This window comes from Rhopilema esculentum, unplaced genomic scaffold (genome assembly GCF_057945365.1).
Source record: "Rhopilema esculentum isolate cy_ngs unplaced genomic scaffold, ASM5794536v1 HiC_scaffold_23, whole genome shotgun sequence".
NCBI lineage: Eukaryota > Metazoa > Cnidaria > Scyphozoa > Rhizostomeae > Rhizostomatidae > Rhopilema > Rhopilema esculentum.
In genome coordinates this window covers 672,172-690,034 of record NW_028300834.1, presented here as the reverse complement: position 1 = coordinate 690,034, position 17,863 = coordinate 672,172, and the positions used below count along the sequence as shown (strand labels likewise).

The 17,863-nt window shown below is 36.3% G+C and overlaps 1 protein-coding gene across 2 annotated transcripts; it reads right to left on the bottom strand.

The window, feature by feature from the left end:
• Positions 1-346: 346 nt before the first annotated feature.
• Positions 347-17,863, bottom strand: LOC135690750 (uncharacterized). 2 transcript variants are annotated; one of them, XM_065208401.2, is made up of 18 exons: positions 17,681-17,863; positions 13,331-13,865; positions 12,930-12,974; positions 11,935-11,977; positions 11,559-11,597; positions 10,506-10,562; positions 9,165-9,313; positions 8,568-8,654; positions 7,476-7,718; positions 7,037-7,155; positions 6,239-6,570; positions 5,413-5,510; positions 4,510-4,787; positions 4,073-4,216; positions 3,642-3,798; positions 2,521-2,618; positions 1,997-2,357; positions 347-1,377 (listed from the first exon to the last, which is right to left on the bottom strand). In XM_065208401.2, exons 2-18 carry the CDS (start codon positions 13,844-13,846, stop codon positions 1,141-1,143), a joined length of 3,003 nt encoding a protein of 1,000 aa, XP_065064473.2. In that variant the 5' UTR covers positions 13,847-13,865; positions 17,681-17,863; the 3' UTR covers positions 347-1,140. The 2 variants fall into 2 exon arrangements, with proteins under 2 accessions (XP_065064473.2, XP_065064474.2); XM_065208402.2 differs by having other exon boundaries at positions 4,510-4,784; positions 17,681-17,862.

The following is a 17,863-nucleotide window of genomic DNA, read 5'->3' as shown; positions in this document are numbered from 1 at the left end:
AGAAAATGCCTACTCAACATCGAACAATTGCAAAATAATTAGGGGAAGCTGGGTATTTTTTCAAATGTCCTTTTACTGAAGCCTACCCCTTGCCCATTTGTCGTTCCAGCTTCTTATGAAAGTCCTTGGCGGGAACGAAGATTACTTCTATTCAAACAGTTAATTCCTTTTTCTTTATAAAATTTCTTCCAGGCTCCAAAACTAACAAAACGTGTGAAGATCTCGCATTTCCAACAATTTTGCTAATACCTGTGGTGTTTACATAAAAATCTACCTTTGCGAGTAAAACATTATCACTTTGCAATATACTGAATTAGCTTGGACACAGGAAAGAAACATTCACAAATTATTTACTTTTCAAGTTTTTAAATTTTGTTATACATGTACATGTTTCCTGTAAGAGGAATCTCACCTGCACTATACAACAAAAAATAGCTGCAATGTTTATTTTACGATCTGACATTTATCATTTGATACAAGTGATCAATAATTTTTAACAGTTTCGATTTACAAAATGCGGATAACTTATGACAAATGAAACTTTACTCAGTGACGAAAAGGTAAGGCCTGCTTTCAAGACAACCCAAAATTTTCCTTATATGAGTTTTATTCAGCTTTGGTTGTATGATAAACTGATGAAACTTCATTTATGTATTCAGAAGGGATACTTATTACTCGTGTCTTTGTGCATTTGTGCATAAACGAAAATTTAAAGCAAAAAATTCTGCAAATATTATAACGATATTTTCTCAAACTGAAAAAACATCGAAGAGCTTAAACCACCCTAAAAGGCACTGAAAATATTGACAAATAATTTTTCATAGCTTCTAAATGTATGTTAAATATATTTTTCTGTCATTTCTACATTACTACAAACCCAGAATTTGGCCATGTTACCTCGACCCGAAAAATCTAGCACCTGGCAAAAAATAGTGACTAAAATCATTTGTATTTGGCTGACTGCCTGTGTTTTTATCACGACCTTATTCTTGAGATAAAAAGGAATTAGAACACAGGTTTAGCCTGTGAGCAAGAATTTTAAACCCTGCGCAATAATTACGGGTGTCAAATGCTTTTCGCCGGATGCAATCCTTTGAAATGACATTAATAAATGTTTTATGAATCATATTAAATCGTTTATCATTCGATTTTGGCTCGTTTGCGTGCGATAGCATCTTCTATTGCTTTAAGTTCTTTCAACAATTCATCTTTCCTTGCCGATGTCTTACTTAGTGCAGCTTTTGGAGAAGAAGTTGAGCTTTCTTGTTCGGACGCAGGTCTTTTCTGTCCGGCCTGCGGACGCTGATCCGTCGTTTCTTTGCTTGTTGAACTTGTTCTAGACTTGCTGCTTTTTTGTGAACTTGATAAACTTTTCGTCTAAACAGGATCGGAGGTAAATAGTTAAAAGTAAAGTTTACTACACCTGCTAATATGTCTGAAAGATATGCTTTAGCGATATCGCAAAACACTAAAACAGCCACTGAAAATACTGCGTATAACTTGATAGTTGTAGAAGGCCGCTAGATGGATCAATTCTTTGATTAAATATAATTCATAGCGAATTTCAGTGCAAAGTTAAACTTTCAAACAGGGGCGTAGTTAGTGGAGGGGGTGTAGGGGGTGTAGGGGGTGTGACACCCTCAATTTTTCATGAGTTTGTCGGCTAACCTTCTGTTAGTGCAAAAAATCCCTGGTTTGTCGGTAAAGTCGTATATCAGAAGCTGAAATTGAACCAAAATTTCTCTTCATTTTTATGTTTTCGTCGGTAAATTTTACTAATGATCACCCTCCACCCCCTAGTCTAGAAAGTCAAGCTACGCCGCTGCTTTCAAAACCCATATCACAATAATTTGAGAGAAAACATATACTGAGCCAGTAGCCTGTTTGGGATTTGTGACAGCTATGGGTTTCCATTTTACGCTTGAAAGTTGCACATCCCATGCAACCGAGTTTAGTTGGATTCTAACTAACCAATAGGTTCCCACTCGCAACCTACCTGATTCAAGACCATCTCAAAGTCTTTCTTTTTCCTCTCGATCTCCTTTTTTCGTGACGTAGATGCATCCGAGTCAGAAGAATCGGAATTATCTCCACTTCCACTTCCTTCTTCTCCTGATTCACTTCCGGACTTTTCGCTCGGAGTTCCACTAGCGCTTCCGCTGTCACTGTCCGAAGCAGCCTCGCTCCCACTTTCAGATTCACTTCCGCTTTCCGATCCCGATTCGCTTTCGGATCCTGAGCCTGCACCGTACTTAGGCGAGCGGAATTCGTCCTCGCTTGCCTCACTGTTGTTTTTAGTTGTCTTTTCATCTTTGGTGTCAGCGGTAGCATCTGCTCGTGGAACTGGTTGCTTTACACTGAAGTAATGAAGAACACATCAAAACATTTAGATTTATCAAAGTTCAAACAATACATAAACACAACAATAGCATCATTAACAACCAATAAATCTGCAATCGATACTATTTTACAACTTTAGATTTAACAGTTCTGTGCAGATCAACTGAATGAAAATCTCGCCTTTCAAGAGGTGTTTTCTTGTCAGCAGGATTCTCCTCTTTCGTGCGGCGCTCCTCGTCACGTTTTCGCTGTCTGTTTGTGTCTGCCAGCCGAGGATCCTGGTAACGAAATACATACAAGGATAAAGGACTTATATTCATTCAGTAGAAAGATTCTCGAGAAGATAGTTCTTCAAATACAGACTGTCAGACTTTCTATTCGATCGTTCTTTACTCCACTGGTCTTCACCCCGCCCCTATTCACAGTTCCTTTCTAATTCTTAAGCCCTGGCAAAACGACTAAACATTTCACTCAACTTTTGTTTAGTGAAGTTGAGCGAAGTTTAGCGAGGGTGACAAAACGTGACTAAACCTTTCACTAAACTTCACTCAACTTTTTCGAACTGCGAGCTGTCTATGACGCTGTTGGGTTGTAGGGGATCTTGCATAGAAATATGCTTTTGGTTTGTTTTGTTGCATGCACAAGCAGTGGATAAAAATAAGAAATGGATGAAGCGACGGGGAAAGAAAAGACTTTTTAGCACAATGACAACAAAATTGACTGTTGAAGAAGACACAGTGGCGTACAACGAGATATTCAGATATCTCATAAAGGCTTTTTGGGTCACGTAGAGACAGGAAAACCAACGAAAACCGACGAAAACCTTTGGATTTCCACAGCTAGAGCGCCTGCGCGATCACAACAAAAGTTTAATTGGTGGCAAAACGACTAAACATTTGCTAAACAATACTAAACAACGCTAAACATTTTTGACCAGGATCAAACATTACTCAACAACACTCAGCACTACTAAACAACACTATACAGGGTGGCAAAACGACTAAACTTTTCACTAAACTTTTGGCTAAACAAAAGTTGAGTGAAATGTTTAGTCGTTTTGCCAAGGCTTTTCTCTATCTTTTGAAACTCATTAGTTAATATAATGACTCTTTAGAAACTCATTAGAAAATATTGAAAAATTCCTTTCAAATTTTAATTTTGAACAATAATTCTACACTGCAATCGAAAATGTTTTTTTTGCATTAGTTCATGAATTTCAAAAAATAGGAACTGTGAATAGGGGCAGGGTAAAGACTAGTGGAAAGAGTATCTTAAAAAAAAACAGTAAAAAGGTTTCTAACCCTTTGCTTCGGACTCTGTGTTCGGTATCCGTCCGCTCTCCGTCTGTCAGTTTCCTCTTTCGGGCCTTCACGTGGGTCCCGCCTTCGAGAATGGGACGAGTCACGTGGTGATCTGGAAGGTTGTGGTCTATCGCCGCGATATTTGTCTGATTTTAACCTGTAAAATTATGTTCAGTAAAAAAATCGCATACGATTTTGAAAAGAATATCAACGCTAGAATGGGATCATGAAGAACTCTCCTTTATGGGTCATGAAGAAATCTACTTTTAAATCAAATACCTGTTGCATTTTATGGTCTTGAAAGACATAGGCGCTCCAAACCAAACGTAATGCAATGTTTTAGCTTTCATTCAATCATTAATATTGTTTAGTACTTTTATTATCAAACGATTGATTCAAAGTACGTTACTGAGATGAATTGGCAAACAAACCTCGGGCCTTCATCAGGTCTACGGGGCCTGTCATCCCCCCGGTATCCATTTCCAGGGTGCTGACTGAAGCCAATTCGTGGCCAGCTTCCTTCCATCGATGACTGAGCTTGCCAAGCATGTGGAGGTACAGCAGATGGGGGATACCTGGAAACAGAATAAGAAGCAATTTTATTGATCCGTCGCAATGAAAAAAAGCAAACTATAACAACCACAGATGCGGTACTAATAAACAGATGGATATTTCAAATATTCGATTTTAAAACTCTAATCATGTCTTATTGAATATATCATGTTATATAGACAAAATCTCAGCAATTCATCACTGTTGGCGAAACAAACATGGAGCGGAGATAGGTTCGACCAGAGTTACTCGCCGTTATTAAGAGATGTACCTATATTATTTTTGCGTCGCTGTATTATAACGATATAATTTGCACCTGTCTCTGCGATCTCTATCTCTTCGATCATCTTCGGGTCCTCTTCTATGTAGCCTATGTGAGTCTCCATGCCTTTTTCTGATCGGATCTCGATATTCCCTGCCAGACCGAGAGGGTTTGCTTGATGACCTACTCCTGTCATTAGACGAAACAGAGTCTGACTTTGCTGTAATGCTACTAGTTGGAGCAGCTGCAGCTATGCGAGGATCTTTTGGTCCTGTTACAGCTGCATCTTCTTTTGGCTCTTGCCCTGCAGTGGGCTTGGATTCAGCCACCTGCTGATCAAGGGAAAGAAAAAAGGTTTAAAGCAAGTTAGTCAAGGAGATAGAAACATGTTAAAGAGCATGCTCATTGAACTGAATTATTATTTCACATGCTCTTTTAACATAAGAACGGCAATGCTTCTCCCATTAGAAAATTTCGTTGGTCTCTCCAAAAGATACCCTCAACTTTATCACAGGTACTTACAACGAAAGTGGCACTTGTTTAAATCGTGTTGCGAGATAAACCTGTCTTTTTCACTTTTAAGATAAAACCTCTCATTCCTGCCAATGTAAGTTTCTGTCTCTACTACGAAACCATAGCAACCGCGACCTCTCAGATGCAGAAGCTGGAATTCTCATTTAAAAAATATCTTCCATTGTGATAATTTCTGATCTATATGCAATCTTGTGAGCCATTTCTTGCGAATTTGTCTCACAGGGTATCTTATTTCTTGCGAAACTGCAACTGGACATCCATAGCCTACAATATTCATGTATTGGAAGACAAGAGCATCAGCAGGCTGCTTTACGGAGTAATTAAACGTTCTGTTCAAAACACAACTCTAGGTTCAGTTCCATCTAAAAAGATGATCTACAACTGGTTACAACTTTATCTTACACAGTGAAAATCAACGGTTACCTCTTTCACTGCATCATTTCCTTCTCCAGCATTGGACGATTCTCCTGAATCTGAATCTGAATCGGAGCCAGATTCATCAGATTCTTCACTGTCTGAATCTACAAAAAAGTCACCGTTTTAAAAACGTGATGCAGATGGCAATTGTCTAAATGTCTCTCTGTATTTTTTGACCTTCACATTCACGACCAAATACAACATATAAAATATTTGCGATAATAAAACAATACCTTAAAAACATTTAAAATCACTTTCACAGAATAAGCTGGAAAGAAAAGCCAAAACCTTGAGGAGAAACCTGCTGAAAGCTGAGGAGAAACTATTAGCATAGCACCTTAGTTAACGATTCGCATATTATATTAGTGCGACATTTTAAAAATATCTTATAAAGTTCTATTTCTTAAAGGCATTGAGTCACGATAAATAGACTGGGTATACCCTAAGTGCCAAAATCCGCTGAGTCATGATTTCCATGACTGCGATGCTATTGGTTGACCTTGAACTGGTCACATGAACTCACCTCGTACTGATTGACAAAAAAATGTCCATCAATAGCAAGTTGTCAACAACGGATGCCAATATCACATGAAACAGCAGCGATCACGCCGAAACCAAATGACACCCTATAGAGAAAGCCTATTTACCATGACTCAATGCCTTTAAGAAATCATGGCTCGTTTCTAATTCTAAAATATCCAGCTTAAAGCGCTTATCAGCTGGGTTAAAAAGGTTTTCATATGTCAAACTCCATTCGTCTTCTACCATGATAAAGAAAAAACAAAACCAGTTCCAATAGCAAAATTTCTACATGGATAGTTGGTAGATTTACCCTCTCCTGATTCCGAGCTTCCGATTGAACTCAAATCATCACCCTTTGTAACAGGAGATCGGATTTCCGGCGATCGATTCTGTGCCGGTTGCCTTCTCATCCACGGATCCACCCATTGTTCAGCGTCCATCTTTGGGGATACAGCCACTTCAACATTCTGTCCCGTTTCTTCAATAGGTCCCTTTTTAGGTTCCTCTTTGATTTGCTCTGTTTTGACTTTTGCCTGTTCCTTCGGCAGTTCCTCCTGGGAGCCCTTTGGAATCTTCTCTCTGACATCGCTTCGCTTTTCCCGTCTTAAATCTGGCTTGTCACGTTCTCTTTCTCTGCCTCTCCTATTCCAAAAAGAAAATCTGATATTAATCAAAGGAATAAAGTTTATGTTGACTATAAGGAAAGCTGAGCTTATCACCCATTAACCGAGTAATTTAATCACAACCAATTCATAATCATAAATAATTCTAAAAACAATCTGAAAAAGTGCAAACATATCATACTGAAGTAAATTTCGTCTTCAGAGTATAACATCGGGTAATTAACGAAAAAGTAAGCTAAAATCAATATCCAGATGTGGAAAGAAAAAATGGCAAAGGGAGGAGTGGTGCATGTGTTCTTGTCTTTGAACAATGAGAAACCGGTTGCCCCTATCTTTATTGAAGATTCTAAGGATCTACACGTTCAGGGATTTTGGTGTTGATGTAGATAGATTCCAAACACCTATTGGAAAACGAAGTTAAATAATATCGTGGCCATGACAGTAGGAAATAACGAGTAAAAATTATTTTAATCTCAAATGCTTACCGTTCATGGGAGGGAGGCGTTCTCTCTCTTCGCATCCTTAAATACCGTTCACGATCCATATCGCGAAATTTGTCTCTGTCTTTTTCATATGATCTACTTCCCCTTTCTCTATCCCCGTCCTAAATAGAACAATGAGAAACCCGTAACAAAAGAGGCCACGAATGTGGGACCTCAAAGTGGGTTGATATAAAATACACAAATTCTAGTAATCAGTAAGTAACAATACAACTTATTGACAAAATTGGGGAACAGAGCCCCCTTGATCTCATTCGCGAATGCCCCTAACCTCAAATCTTGGATTGCGAATTCAGTTTACAATCTCAAATCATTAATGTCAACAATTGATTTTGTCTCAGAAACAAAATAAGAAAATGTTTCTACGCAAATATCTCAACACCCTTCATAGCTGTTTATACTGAAACATAACGTCTCTACTTACATAACGCCTAGGCGGCGTCTTTCTGTTTCTACTAAAACGTCTTTCATTTATATCCGGCCTCAGATCCACTGGTCTTGGCCTCGCACCTGCCTGACCATCTCTCTCCGTGGCATGTCTCCATGGTTCCCGTCTGGCAGCAACCGGCCTTTCGCTTTCTGTATCATTCTCCTTTATGCTTAGATTTATACGCTTCTCTTCAAAGTTTTCGTCCTCTTCCTTTCTTTTAATCGAAGTTAGCTTTATCTAATGAAACGATCAATTTTGTCAAAAACTCTCTTCTACAATGACAATGCAATGAAAACCATGCCTGTGTTCAGTCGTATGGGTAAATTTGCATGGGTATGTAAATAGGTAAGATAGCTCCGCTTAAACACATGTTTTACTTTTCATCTATCAATTACTGTTTCTATATAGCATCTGAAAAAAGTTTAAGACCACTTAGAAGCTGTAGTTCTTGAGATATGGGTATTTAGAAGCTAAGTAAATCACATATGTTCTTTTCACTGGGCCGTCTTGATGCCTCATGCTCTGTGTCCAATTAATTTAGAAAAATCAACGGACATAAAATCCCAATGTTCTACATGTAGTTTGAAATTATATTCAATTTGAATTCGCATTGAGCTGTTTCCGAGGACAAAACTGTATGTAATGATAAAATATGGGAATTCTGTCATGATTGGTTGCCGATATGTGTTGGTAATATGTGTGTAGGGAAGCCAGTTTTTCATTCTCTTTCCCTTAACGTTGATCGTTTCATATACGATGTTTTTATAAAATGGTAGGAAAGGCAGGTTCTCACTTGCTAATAAATTATGGCTTACCTTTTGGAAAAAGAAAATATTGTAAGTATTAATAAAGATACAGCAAAATTGGAAACAGGGAAATGGAACAAAATTCAAACATAATGATAAACTAGTAAATATAACCAAAGTAAACGAAAATGTTTACAAAAACAAGACAGAAAAAGCAAAATATTTAGATGATATTCGCATAACAGGCTATGCAGATTTCCGTAGTAGAAATGGCAGATAGTATCTTGTAGTGGCTGAGAAAAAAGTCCCCGACCAGAGCACCTAGAAGAAATGGACTTGCCTCCTTTGCTTTCTTCAATCCTCGTTCCCAAGCAGTTTCTTTTCTTGGCTGTGATGGTAGCAAGATCTCCAATTCAACAGGAATATGCTTCAAGAAAAAAATATCGTCATTTTTTTCATAAACATCATAGCCTCTCTGCAAAAGGTTACAAATTGGAAGGGTCATAACAAATTGCAAAGCAAAATATGTAAAAAGTCTGAAAACGGTTATAAAAATATCTAGAGCAGCAATTTTACGAGGTAAAAAGAATTGGCTGGTAACAGGGCCCCCAATGAAGGGGGGGGGGGTTGCTGGGCCATGGCCCTCGCTTTTATGCAAAACACTAGAGATTTTATTCAAAATATTTTGTTATGGGTGTTAAATTTTCCCTTGTCCCCCCCGTTTTCAACCTGGGTCGGAGCCCATGGGAAAAGTCTTTAAATAATAACATAGGCTTTGTGATCAAAGGAGTTAAAAAGATGGTCAAGAGAATTGTGTTAAAAGTGGTCAAATGTGGTCAAAAAAGACGATTTACAAGCAGAGTCCCAGGGTTGAAAACGAACTCTTTCTGTCCAAATTATAACGATTTGATTTTTCTACTTTGAAATTTAAACTTACTGCATTATCGCCGAATCCAGTTGGCTGCATAATAGGTATCGGAGGTCCGCGTGGTACCATGTTGTTCAGAGGTCCAAGCTCGCTGGGAGGAGGTGGCTTTCCGAAAGCAGTTGGGTACATTCCAACAGGACGATGCATTACATAATTACCTGAAAATTAAAATGCTCAAATTTTCAGTCGTGGCATACCTATTTTTTGCTAGTTCTGATTTAGACTGAAATATGACTAAGATGATTTTTGGGGAACAATTCATCTTGAACAGAAGGAAGCGTTAGGAAACAGGAGAAAACAAAAGGGAACAGAAGGATCAGAACGAAGATTATTCTGTTTTATATCTTCTGAAACTAATGTAGATTTATACTAATGAGTGGAATATTATAATATGTCTAATATATCCTGTATTTTCCTCTAACTGATCTTTTTTTTCATTCTTCGAATGAAACAAAGTACATCTGTATGTGCCATTTATAGTGGAAACTTGATGCACGTGCATCCTTCGTTATGACTGGCACATTTCAACTGAATTTCTTATGTTAGGTTTTATGATTTCAGAGAAAGGATAATCAGAAATACAAAACAAAAAAGTCGGAAAAAATTGTTAACGCTATATGTTTCAAACGTTAAACCAGCTTTACACCTTTTCTACGTTGAACCCACTCCACGTTAAGCCTTGGCCAAACGATTCAATTTTTCGCTCGATCTTTCTCTCGACATTTGATCTCAAAATCGAGCGAAGTCGAGCATGGGTGGCCAAACGATTCGATCTTTCGCTCGATTTTTCACTCACGCAAACAAAATGAAGGCAAAGAAACACAAATCGGCTGCCGTGTTTATCCTTTGTGCAAATATCCTTTTAAAATCTCTTGACGAACGCGAGCGACATAAGATCCTGTTCGTTCGTTTCATGCAGGAACCGCCATTAAGTACTTATTTCGCTTAAGCAAATTTTTATTTTCACGCAAAATTTTGTTTCTTATGATTAATTCCATTCTTAAAATGGAATTCATCACTTAAAAAGGTCCCCTGGACCTCGGGCCCCAGGGTAGTATGCTTCCCTACCCCGCATAAGAGATGATAACTGCACACGCGTTCACTTGATTCACTCAACAAGGTGGTCAAACGATTCGATTTTCATTCTACAACATCTTTTTCACTTGACTTAGAGATCAAACTTCACTCGACATCACTCGACGCCATTCGAATTGCTCGACAAGGTGGCCAAACAACTCGATTTTTCACTCGATTTCTTGTCGAGTAAACGTAAACTTTTCAACGTTAAATCCATTCCTCCCCTCACAATTTCACAAACTTTTTAAGGTAAAAATAGAGAAAACAGCAAACCTTTGTCGTTGATTCCAGGATGCAAAAATCGACATGTTATTCCCCATCTGCAAGTACCTTGAAGAGACGAAAAGTTTATCAATGGCCAACCAAATAATAAACTACTATCAGCCCGCTTTCTGTCATCAACTCTAAATTATACTCAGTTACCCTATGAAACAAATGCATCGCTGAAAAGTAGAAAAATATATATATTATGAAGGAAAATGCTCTCTTATAAATAAAAGTCAATTAAGTATCGTCAATGTCTGGTTCAGGAGGAGCTGAACCATATTTTTATATTGGAACTATTGCCTAAAATATTCTTGCAATTTGATTACAGTCAACAACGGCTCTTACTGTCACATAACACAAATCTGTCCAATAAATATCACATTAACGAAAATGATGCAGAAACATTTTTGGGGAGGTTAGTGTTGCTAAATAAAATACCTAGCAATCAGAAGTGGAGCTGAAGTATGATCACGAAACTTAAGTAACATACCTGAAAACGTGCCTTATACTATGCAGTGTTAGTTCTCAAGTAGCGTGTATTGTTTTACACTGGTTTTTTGTGTGAAGACTATACAACCCAGTAATTTTTGCATACAATAATTGCACTATTTGCTAGGTTTGCAAGACTTTGCATCATCCACGCAAGATAAGAAAATGTGCCAAAGGAAGATTGCATCATTCCAATACATACTGTGGCTTACACAGTCATTGCAGAAGCTACAGGCATATGTCCTCTATTTAGGAATATTGTCACAAAGGCAAAGCATTCTTAGAATTTCTTTGGTTGCATCAAACAAAGTTTATCAGTTCCTAGTTTCCTTCCTCTGAAAAAAGTGTAGTTTTAAAACTACAGCGTAAATTGTCAGACACACATAAATAAACATATCAGGGCTGATATTTGCAAATCTGTGCCAATAATATGTGTCAATATATACTCTTGCTGTTTGAAGCAATGAACATAAAGAGGGCATGCTAAATTTAGCACAAGTGGATATTTGTCTAACAACAGGATATAATCTGAACAATACATATCAACAGCGAGAAATTCAAATTGTTTACCTGCTTCATAGTACTTGCAAAGGACTCTTGGTCTGGGCCCTTAAACAAAAAAGGTACAACATAAGTGAGAGAAATAGTTTGATTGATGTGATGGCAGCCTGAGACTGGAGCCATTGCATAAGATTTTCATAGCCTTATGTCCAAGAAAAGATGGCAGGCACTAAGTAATTAACAATTGACTAAACCAAATGTCATATAGCTTCAACATAAATATCACCTCCATAAGCTACTGAAAATTTATTCGTCAAAAACCTTTCCTGTGAAAAACTTTTTCTTTGTGTCAAATAAATTAACAGTGCCTTTCTTGTGACTCTTTTTCTAATAAATGCTTGAATGACACTGTAATATGAAAAAATCAAACAGTTGGCAAAATTACCTTTGTCAAGCTCTTCATCAAGCTGACCCTCTTCCAAGTCATCCTAAAAGAAATCTTTGTATTATAAACAATAACGAAAATTAATAAACAAACAGGAAATAAACCTATACACTAATTTACACATATTTATGTTTATATTTACACAAAGCAGGATTGTTTTTTGCTCCAGATGGTGACGCAACATACAGGACACATTCATATATGTAGCTTGTCTAAATTCGATCAGAAAAAGTTGGGTGAAGGATATTATTTTGGCAAAGTATCATTTGTGATGTGAGTCTATGATTCTGAAACCCCTAAAACAAAAGAAAAATTGACAAACAGGGTGTCCCTATTGAAAAAAGAGATCTTTTGTGACAATAGTATGGGCATGGCCTAAAATATTTTCTTTTGCCCTGCCAGTTGTCACAGACAAACTTTTATCTACACTATCAGAAATTTGATTTTCATTTACATGCATAAGTAAATTGTTTAACTACATGTGCCCTACATGATTGATATTCTGATGACCTAATGTTTACTTCTGCCACAACAGGCACAATAGACCTTTTAACAAACACAAAGATATAACATAATAGTGTGGCTTGTTGTGGCTTGATTCAAACAACATATTAATAGCATTATACAGCAAATTAAGTTGCAAAATGGGAAAGGAAAAACAGCAAAAGGAGACAAAACATTGAAACAAAACCAAAAAGAGTGTTTGGGAAAAGACACAAAGATGGTTATGTCATCTAAAATACACTGCTTAGCTTCAGAATCATCATGGCATCAGTAGTTGAAAGTCAAATTGCAGTTAATGTGAGAGACAGATTTGAAGAAAATTGACTTTTGTCTGAACTGGTAAAGGATTCAATTACAGGGGGTTAAAATCACATAGCAATAAATTTTCATTACATTAAAAATATTCCATCCTATTAGATCTTTAGATAGAAAGATGCTTTTTTACAATACCACCAGTTTTCAACAACACAAACAAGAGACTAGATCCTTACATCATTCACTTCCCCTTCTTCTTTGTCCTGTTTTGTGCTTATAACCTAGCAAAAATATGATAATATGATAACCTATTTTTATATACAAAAAGAAATGAATGGAACAAAAAAGAAGGCACAGTATTAAAAAGAGCTAAAATATGTTTCCTTTGTTATGTCACACAATTTCCTCAAACTCAGTTTTAGGCTTTCTTTTGTTCATTTGGCATTTAGGCTTTCTTTTGTTCACTTCTTAGATTTCTAATGTCACCAAAAAAGTTTCAGAGTGGTGGAGATATAAAAGAAGTTATTCTTAGCAGTATTGAAGATGGAAAACATTAAATGAAAGAGCATACTTCAAAGACATGCTTAATCAGAAAAATGTGTTTCAAAACAACTGGAAAATGGCCACACAAGATTACCTTGTTACCGTCATCATCATCTGAGACAATCTCCCCTTCTTCAGAGCCTTCATCTTCCTTTTCAGCAATACCTTCCTTTTCTTCTACAACTTCTCCATCCTCAAGGCAAGACTGATCTTTATCATGGCGCATTTTTTGAACTTCTTCAGCTACCTCTTCCTCTGGTACTTCTTCTTCATAATCTAACTCTCCTTCTTCTGCATCTCCAATTACCATAGCTTTGCTTAGTTTCTTTGAAGAAACTGCATCTTCAGTATCTTCCTCTTTTGCCTTTTCTACTAACTTATGCTCTGGCTTTCTGTCCTCGGTACTTAGCTCAATTTTACTCTCAACATCAATTGAAATTCTGTCTTTCTGATCTACATTTTCTTGTTCAACTACTGTATTTTCAATAACTGATTCAGATGTTTTTTCAACACCATGGTCAAGTTCCACAGTTTGAATCTTTTCCTCTACATGAGCAATCGTGTCGTCTACACCTTGGTCTTTAATTTCATTTAAAGAAGCTGATTCCATTGCTATCTCCTTTCCCCTTCTTGTATGAGAAAAACAATTTCAATGAGAATCAGTGACATCATAGGCTACTTCTTTCCACCTACCCAGTTAACATTATTTAGGCCTTCACATGAGAATTTTATTAAGGGAAGAGTTAATGTCACACTTGAAATAAGGTTTTAGGTAAATCATTACAGTAGATAATTTTTTCAAGTCAAATAGCTAAATATCTACAGGAAGTTTGTTTAAAAACCAATTGAGTCAATTAGCAACACCTTGACCAAGCTCTGAATTCATTGACATTGATGTAAGGTATCAACATTTTTGTAAACTTGCCAATAAATGTTTGCATATTTTCAAGACTTATTGAGATGTCTTGAATCAATTTGACATTCAATTTTTATACTGTATAGGCAGAACTGCAATGTTTAGTGCATAGAATAGGACACCTTTAAATTGCACCTCTGAAATTTATGCTTGATGGGGTGAGGCACCTGTTCTGATTGGCAACTGTTGTCCGTAATTGCATGAAGCATTGAACTCACGTAATTGCATGAGATGCCAGTATGTTGAGGTTTCATGTGTTGTAATAATATTTTTGCTTCAGCTTTGCCACTTTTAGACTAAAATTGCTAGCAGGCTGCCAAGCAAGTTACGTTAACAGCCTAGTTCCCATCAAGTTGCTTTAGTCCAGCTGTGGGGACAATCCAAAAACTCCTTTATCCTTTAGAGATTATTATTTTTTCAAAGGTTGTTCATGGGTTCAACATGATTTAAAACGGTCTATTCCTATCTCCTATCTAAATAAAAACATTCTAACTCTATTAATTTTTCAAATACTAGTGAGATATGATATTCTTATAGATATAAATTTTTACCCCATTTTTAGAAATAATTCATTGGTCCTTTATACCAAAAAAAAATTTTAGCCTCATGACCAGCTAAGCAGGTTGCTTGCTTCCTGGGCTGCCTTCAGCCTCAAAGCCAAACAACTTGGTTGCCTATACTAAAAACAATATGTAGCAAAACCTAAATGTTTAAAGATTTCCCTGAAAAATCTGGTATTTTGGATAAACAGGCTAAAAAATAGGTGGATGGGCATACCATCTTCCCTAAAGATGAAGTAATGGTACATAAAAATCTAGTAAAAATTCAATACTTTGTACAGTAAAAACAACAAGAAAAGCAATGCAATACAATCTAAGAACATTTTTTCTGCCCACATACTATTTGTAAGCCCACAAGAACTTGCAAACCGTTATAAATGTATTGTCTGAAACAAAGAGATTGGCATACAAGAGCCATGGACTCTTATGACTTGACACTGGCGCTAGTTTTTATCAAACTCACATCTTTAGCAAATAAAGTTTATTCAAGCACGAAAACTTGTTGGAAAATCTGTATGAGCAAAATTTTTAGTGGAGGAAGTATTTAAATTAGCAATATTTTGACAACAAAGATGGTCTCATTGTTTTTTAAGATTTTAAGTTTTTGTATGTGATACTTGCCCAGGCGTATGCAGTTTTTGAGACCATGATTGACATTGTACCTTACCAGAATAAAATTGTTACATGTCACAAATTTTTAAAAAGAAAACAAAGTAAGATAGATTCAACTTGTGACTGACAAACTTGTGTCAAATGAGGTTAATCATGTAAATAAAGTACCTTTTTTGGTGGTATTGCTACCATGATAAAGAATCTTTAATTTGCATTTAGTTGAAAATCAGATGTTTGGAACTCTTTTAAAAAATTGATTATTATTTGAATTTACCAGGGAATTCTAATGGGCTGGTGAAGGATAGCATCATCATGGTATAACCAAGTGTCATCCCCCCTTAAACCAATGCATAATTTATGATTAAGACATAGCCTCCTTCTGGTGGCTAATATGTTCTTTTATTATTCATTCAATATCATCAAAAAATCCAGAAAGAGATATTGTGATTCGTCTTTCTTACTTGTTTCACACGATAGTTCGATAGTTAAATAACATTAGGTGAATCCTGGAAAGACCAGGATCTATAGAAAAATCCAGGATCATCAAGAAGCCATCCAGAAGGCAATGTTTTTAGTTCAAGAACTGATTAAGATTAGCAGTGTTCAAAATCAATGCTAAATAAATGAAATTATCAATCTTCAAACATGAGAGCAAATTATTTTCAAATTTCTTGATGTCATGTTTTTAAATGTTGTGCCCTTTCTTTTTTCTCCACCATTGAAAATTGCTTAGTGTACATTGGCTAAATGCCTTCTAAACTGCAAAGATGGGTGATCTATCATGGGCCTAGCTCAAGAATTAACATATCCTGAGTAGACTCTCTTGTGAGACAAATGAGGCTAGCTGTCAAAAACCATTAAATTTGACTCAACCATTTATTCTGCTAACAGGAAACCAATTCCATTGGACACATTTATGAAATGTTACATTGGTGTTACTTGGAAACTTTATTTGAATTAGATATGAGCCACTAAGCGCTATAAACAATTGCAGGCATCTGTAAGTATTCATACATTTGTATGTATTCCCAAATCATCGAAAAAATTTCATGTTTTTTAATTAAAATATAGTGTCTTAAATGATAATTTATAATGATTTGACTTTAACAAGGTTCTTTATCTTCAAAGAAATGAAGAAAAAAGGAAAAATTATCCAGGGAAATTAAATCCAATCAAATAAAATATGATAAAATATGCAACTTTGATTTAAGGTCTGTCTAGAGATTGCTTGAATCAAGTTTTTCACAGCTTTATCCCAAAAAAACATTCCAAATTTTAATTATTTCCAACATTTCCACAACAGAACTGCAATGATTTAGATCGACATTTTTGAAAACAAGCATTAAATTTTTATAACTTTACTTCTAGTTCCTGTTAATAGAGCATTCTGCTCTCATGCAAATAGCCTCTTTGGCTAAAAATGTTGTATAACTATGATAAAAAATTACATGATTCCAATTGACAAATTCTTTGGAGCTTTACACTCCCATGCAAATCTGATATTTTGCACTTGCTTTTATCAGGCAATATTGATCAATGTTTGATACTCCTTTCTGCAGGATATTTTCAGAGATCATTGCAAAGTAACTTGAAAAAGGCAAACGTGGGATATTTTCTCCCCAGTCAGTACATTAACCAGAAAATTCTTCTTCATCATTCATCACCTTATTAAAGTACAAATTCTTGATTATTCTCTCAAAATGGTAGGTCATGTAAACTCGTTAGGAGGACAAAAAACAACCAAAAAGTCTGATCACAGTCTTTTCCCCTGCTGTGGCCAACAAGAACACATGGTGCAAATGGAGCTGTCGCAATAAGATTAAGACTTTTTTCCCAACAGAAGCATTCTGCTTTCATGCAAAGACTAACTAAAGTTGCACCCATCTGATGTTTTCAAACCATCTCGATTCATAGAGCGAACAAAACAGATAATCTATCTCTTGCTCAAGAATACAAATGTTCTTTGGCAGAGAAATGACTTACATAAAATTAAAAAAGCATTCTGCTTTCATGCAAAACTATGCTAAGTGAGTATCTCCCACACAAATTCTTAATCTTCACCAAAGTCGTGAAGATGAACATTACAGCCATTTTCGTGTGTTGTTGTCAACCTTATTTATTAGAGCAATAAAAGTCCTCAAGCTGTGTTTGTAACTTCAAGCTTGAAAACAAGGTGATTTCAGGCTGAATTTGGCCCATACTATCATAACAGGGCCGAGCGATATTTCTTTTTGCGTACAGCGTTAATTCCGGAATGCATTCCTCAGTTGCAGTCTTGAATGTGCCGCTAGTAGCAAAGGCAACAAAATTGGCCTACAATTCAACAAATCTTGTTCATTTATTTTAGATTTCTTACCTTTGTAATAGCAGCTTTTAATGTATTTCTATCTACAGACCCCTTGGGGGCCTAATGCTAGCTAATTATAACTATATTTCATTATTACTAAGAGAAAAATTGAAATCCGTCTCCTCCACGTTGCATGTTGAAGAATGGAGCTCTGGCTGGTTGCGGTTGTTCTGCTGCAGACAATAGAATGCG

Bases quoted from the DNA above. Each gene is read 5' to 3' on its own strand.
- LOC135690750 (XM_065208401.2), bottom strand. From the start codon at position 13,846: ATGGAATCAGCTTCTTTAAATGAAATTAAAGACCAAGGTGTAGACGAC. The intron at 7,156-7,475 runs GTAAGTAGAGAC...TGTTCTATTTAG, and splicing joins AGACGCCGCCTAGGCGTTAT to GACGGGGATAGAGAAAGGGG. The intron at 2,358-2,520 runs GCGAGATTTTCA...TCATTACTTCAG, and splicing joins AAGAAAACACCTCTTGAAAG to TGTAAAGCAACCAGTTCCAC.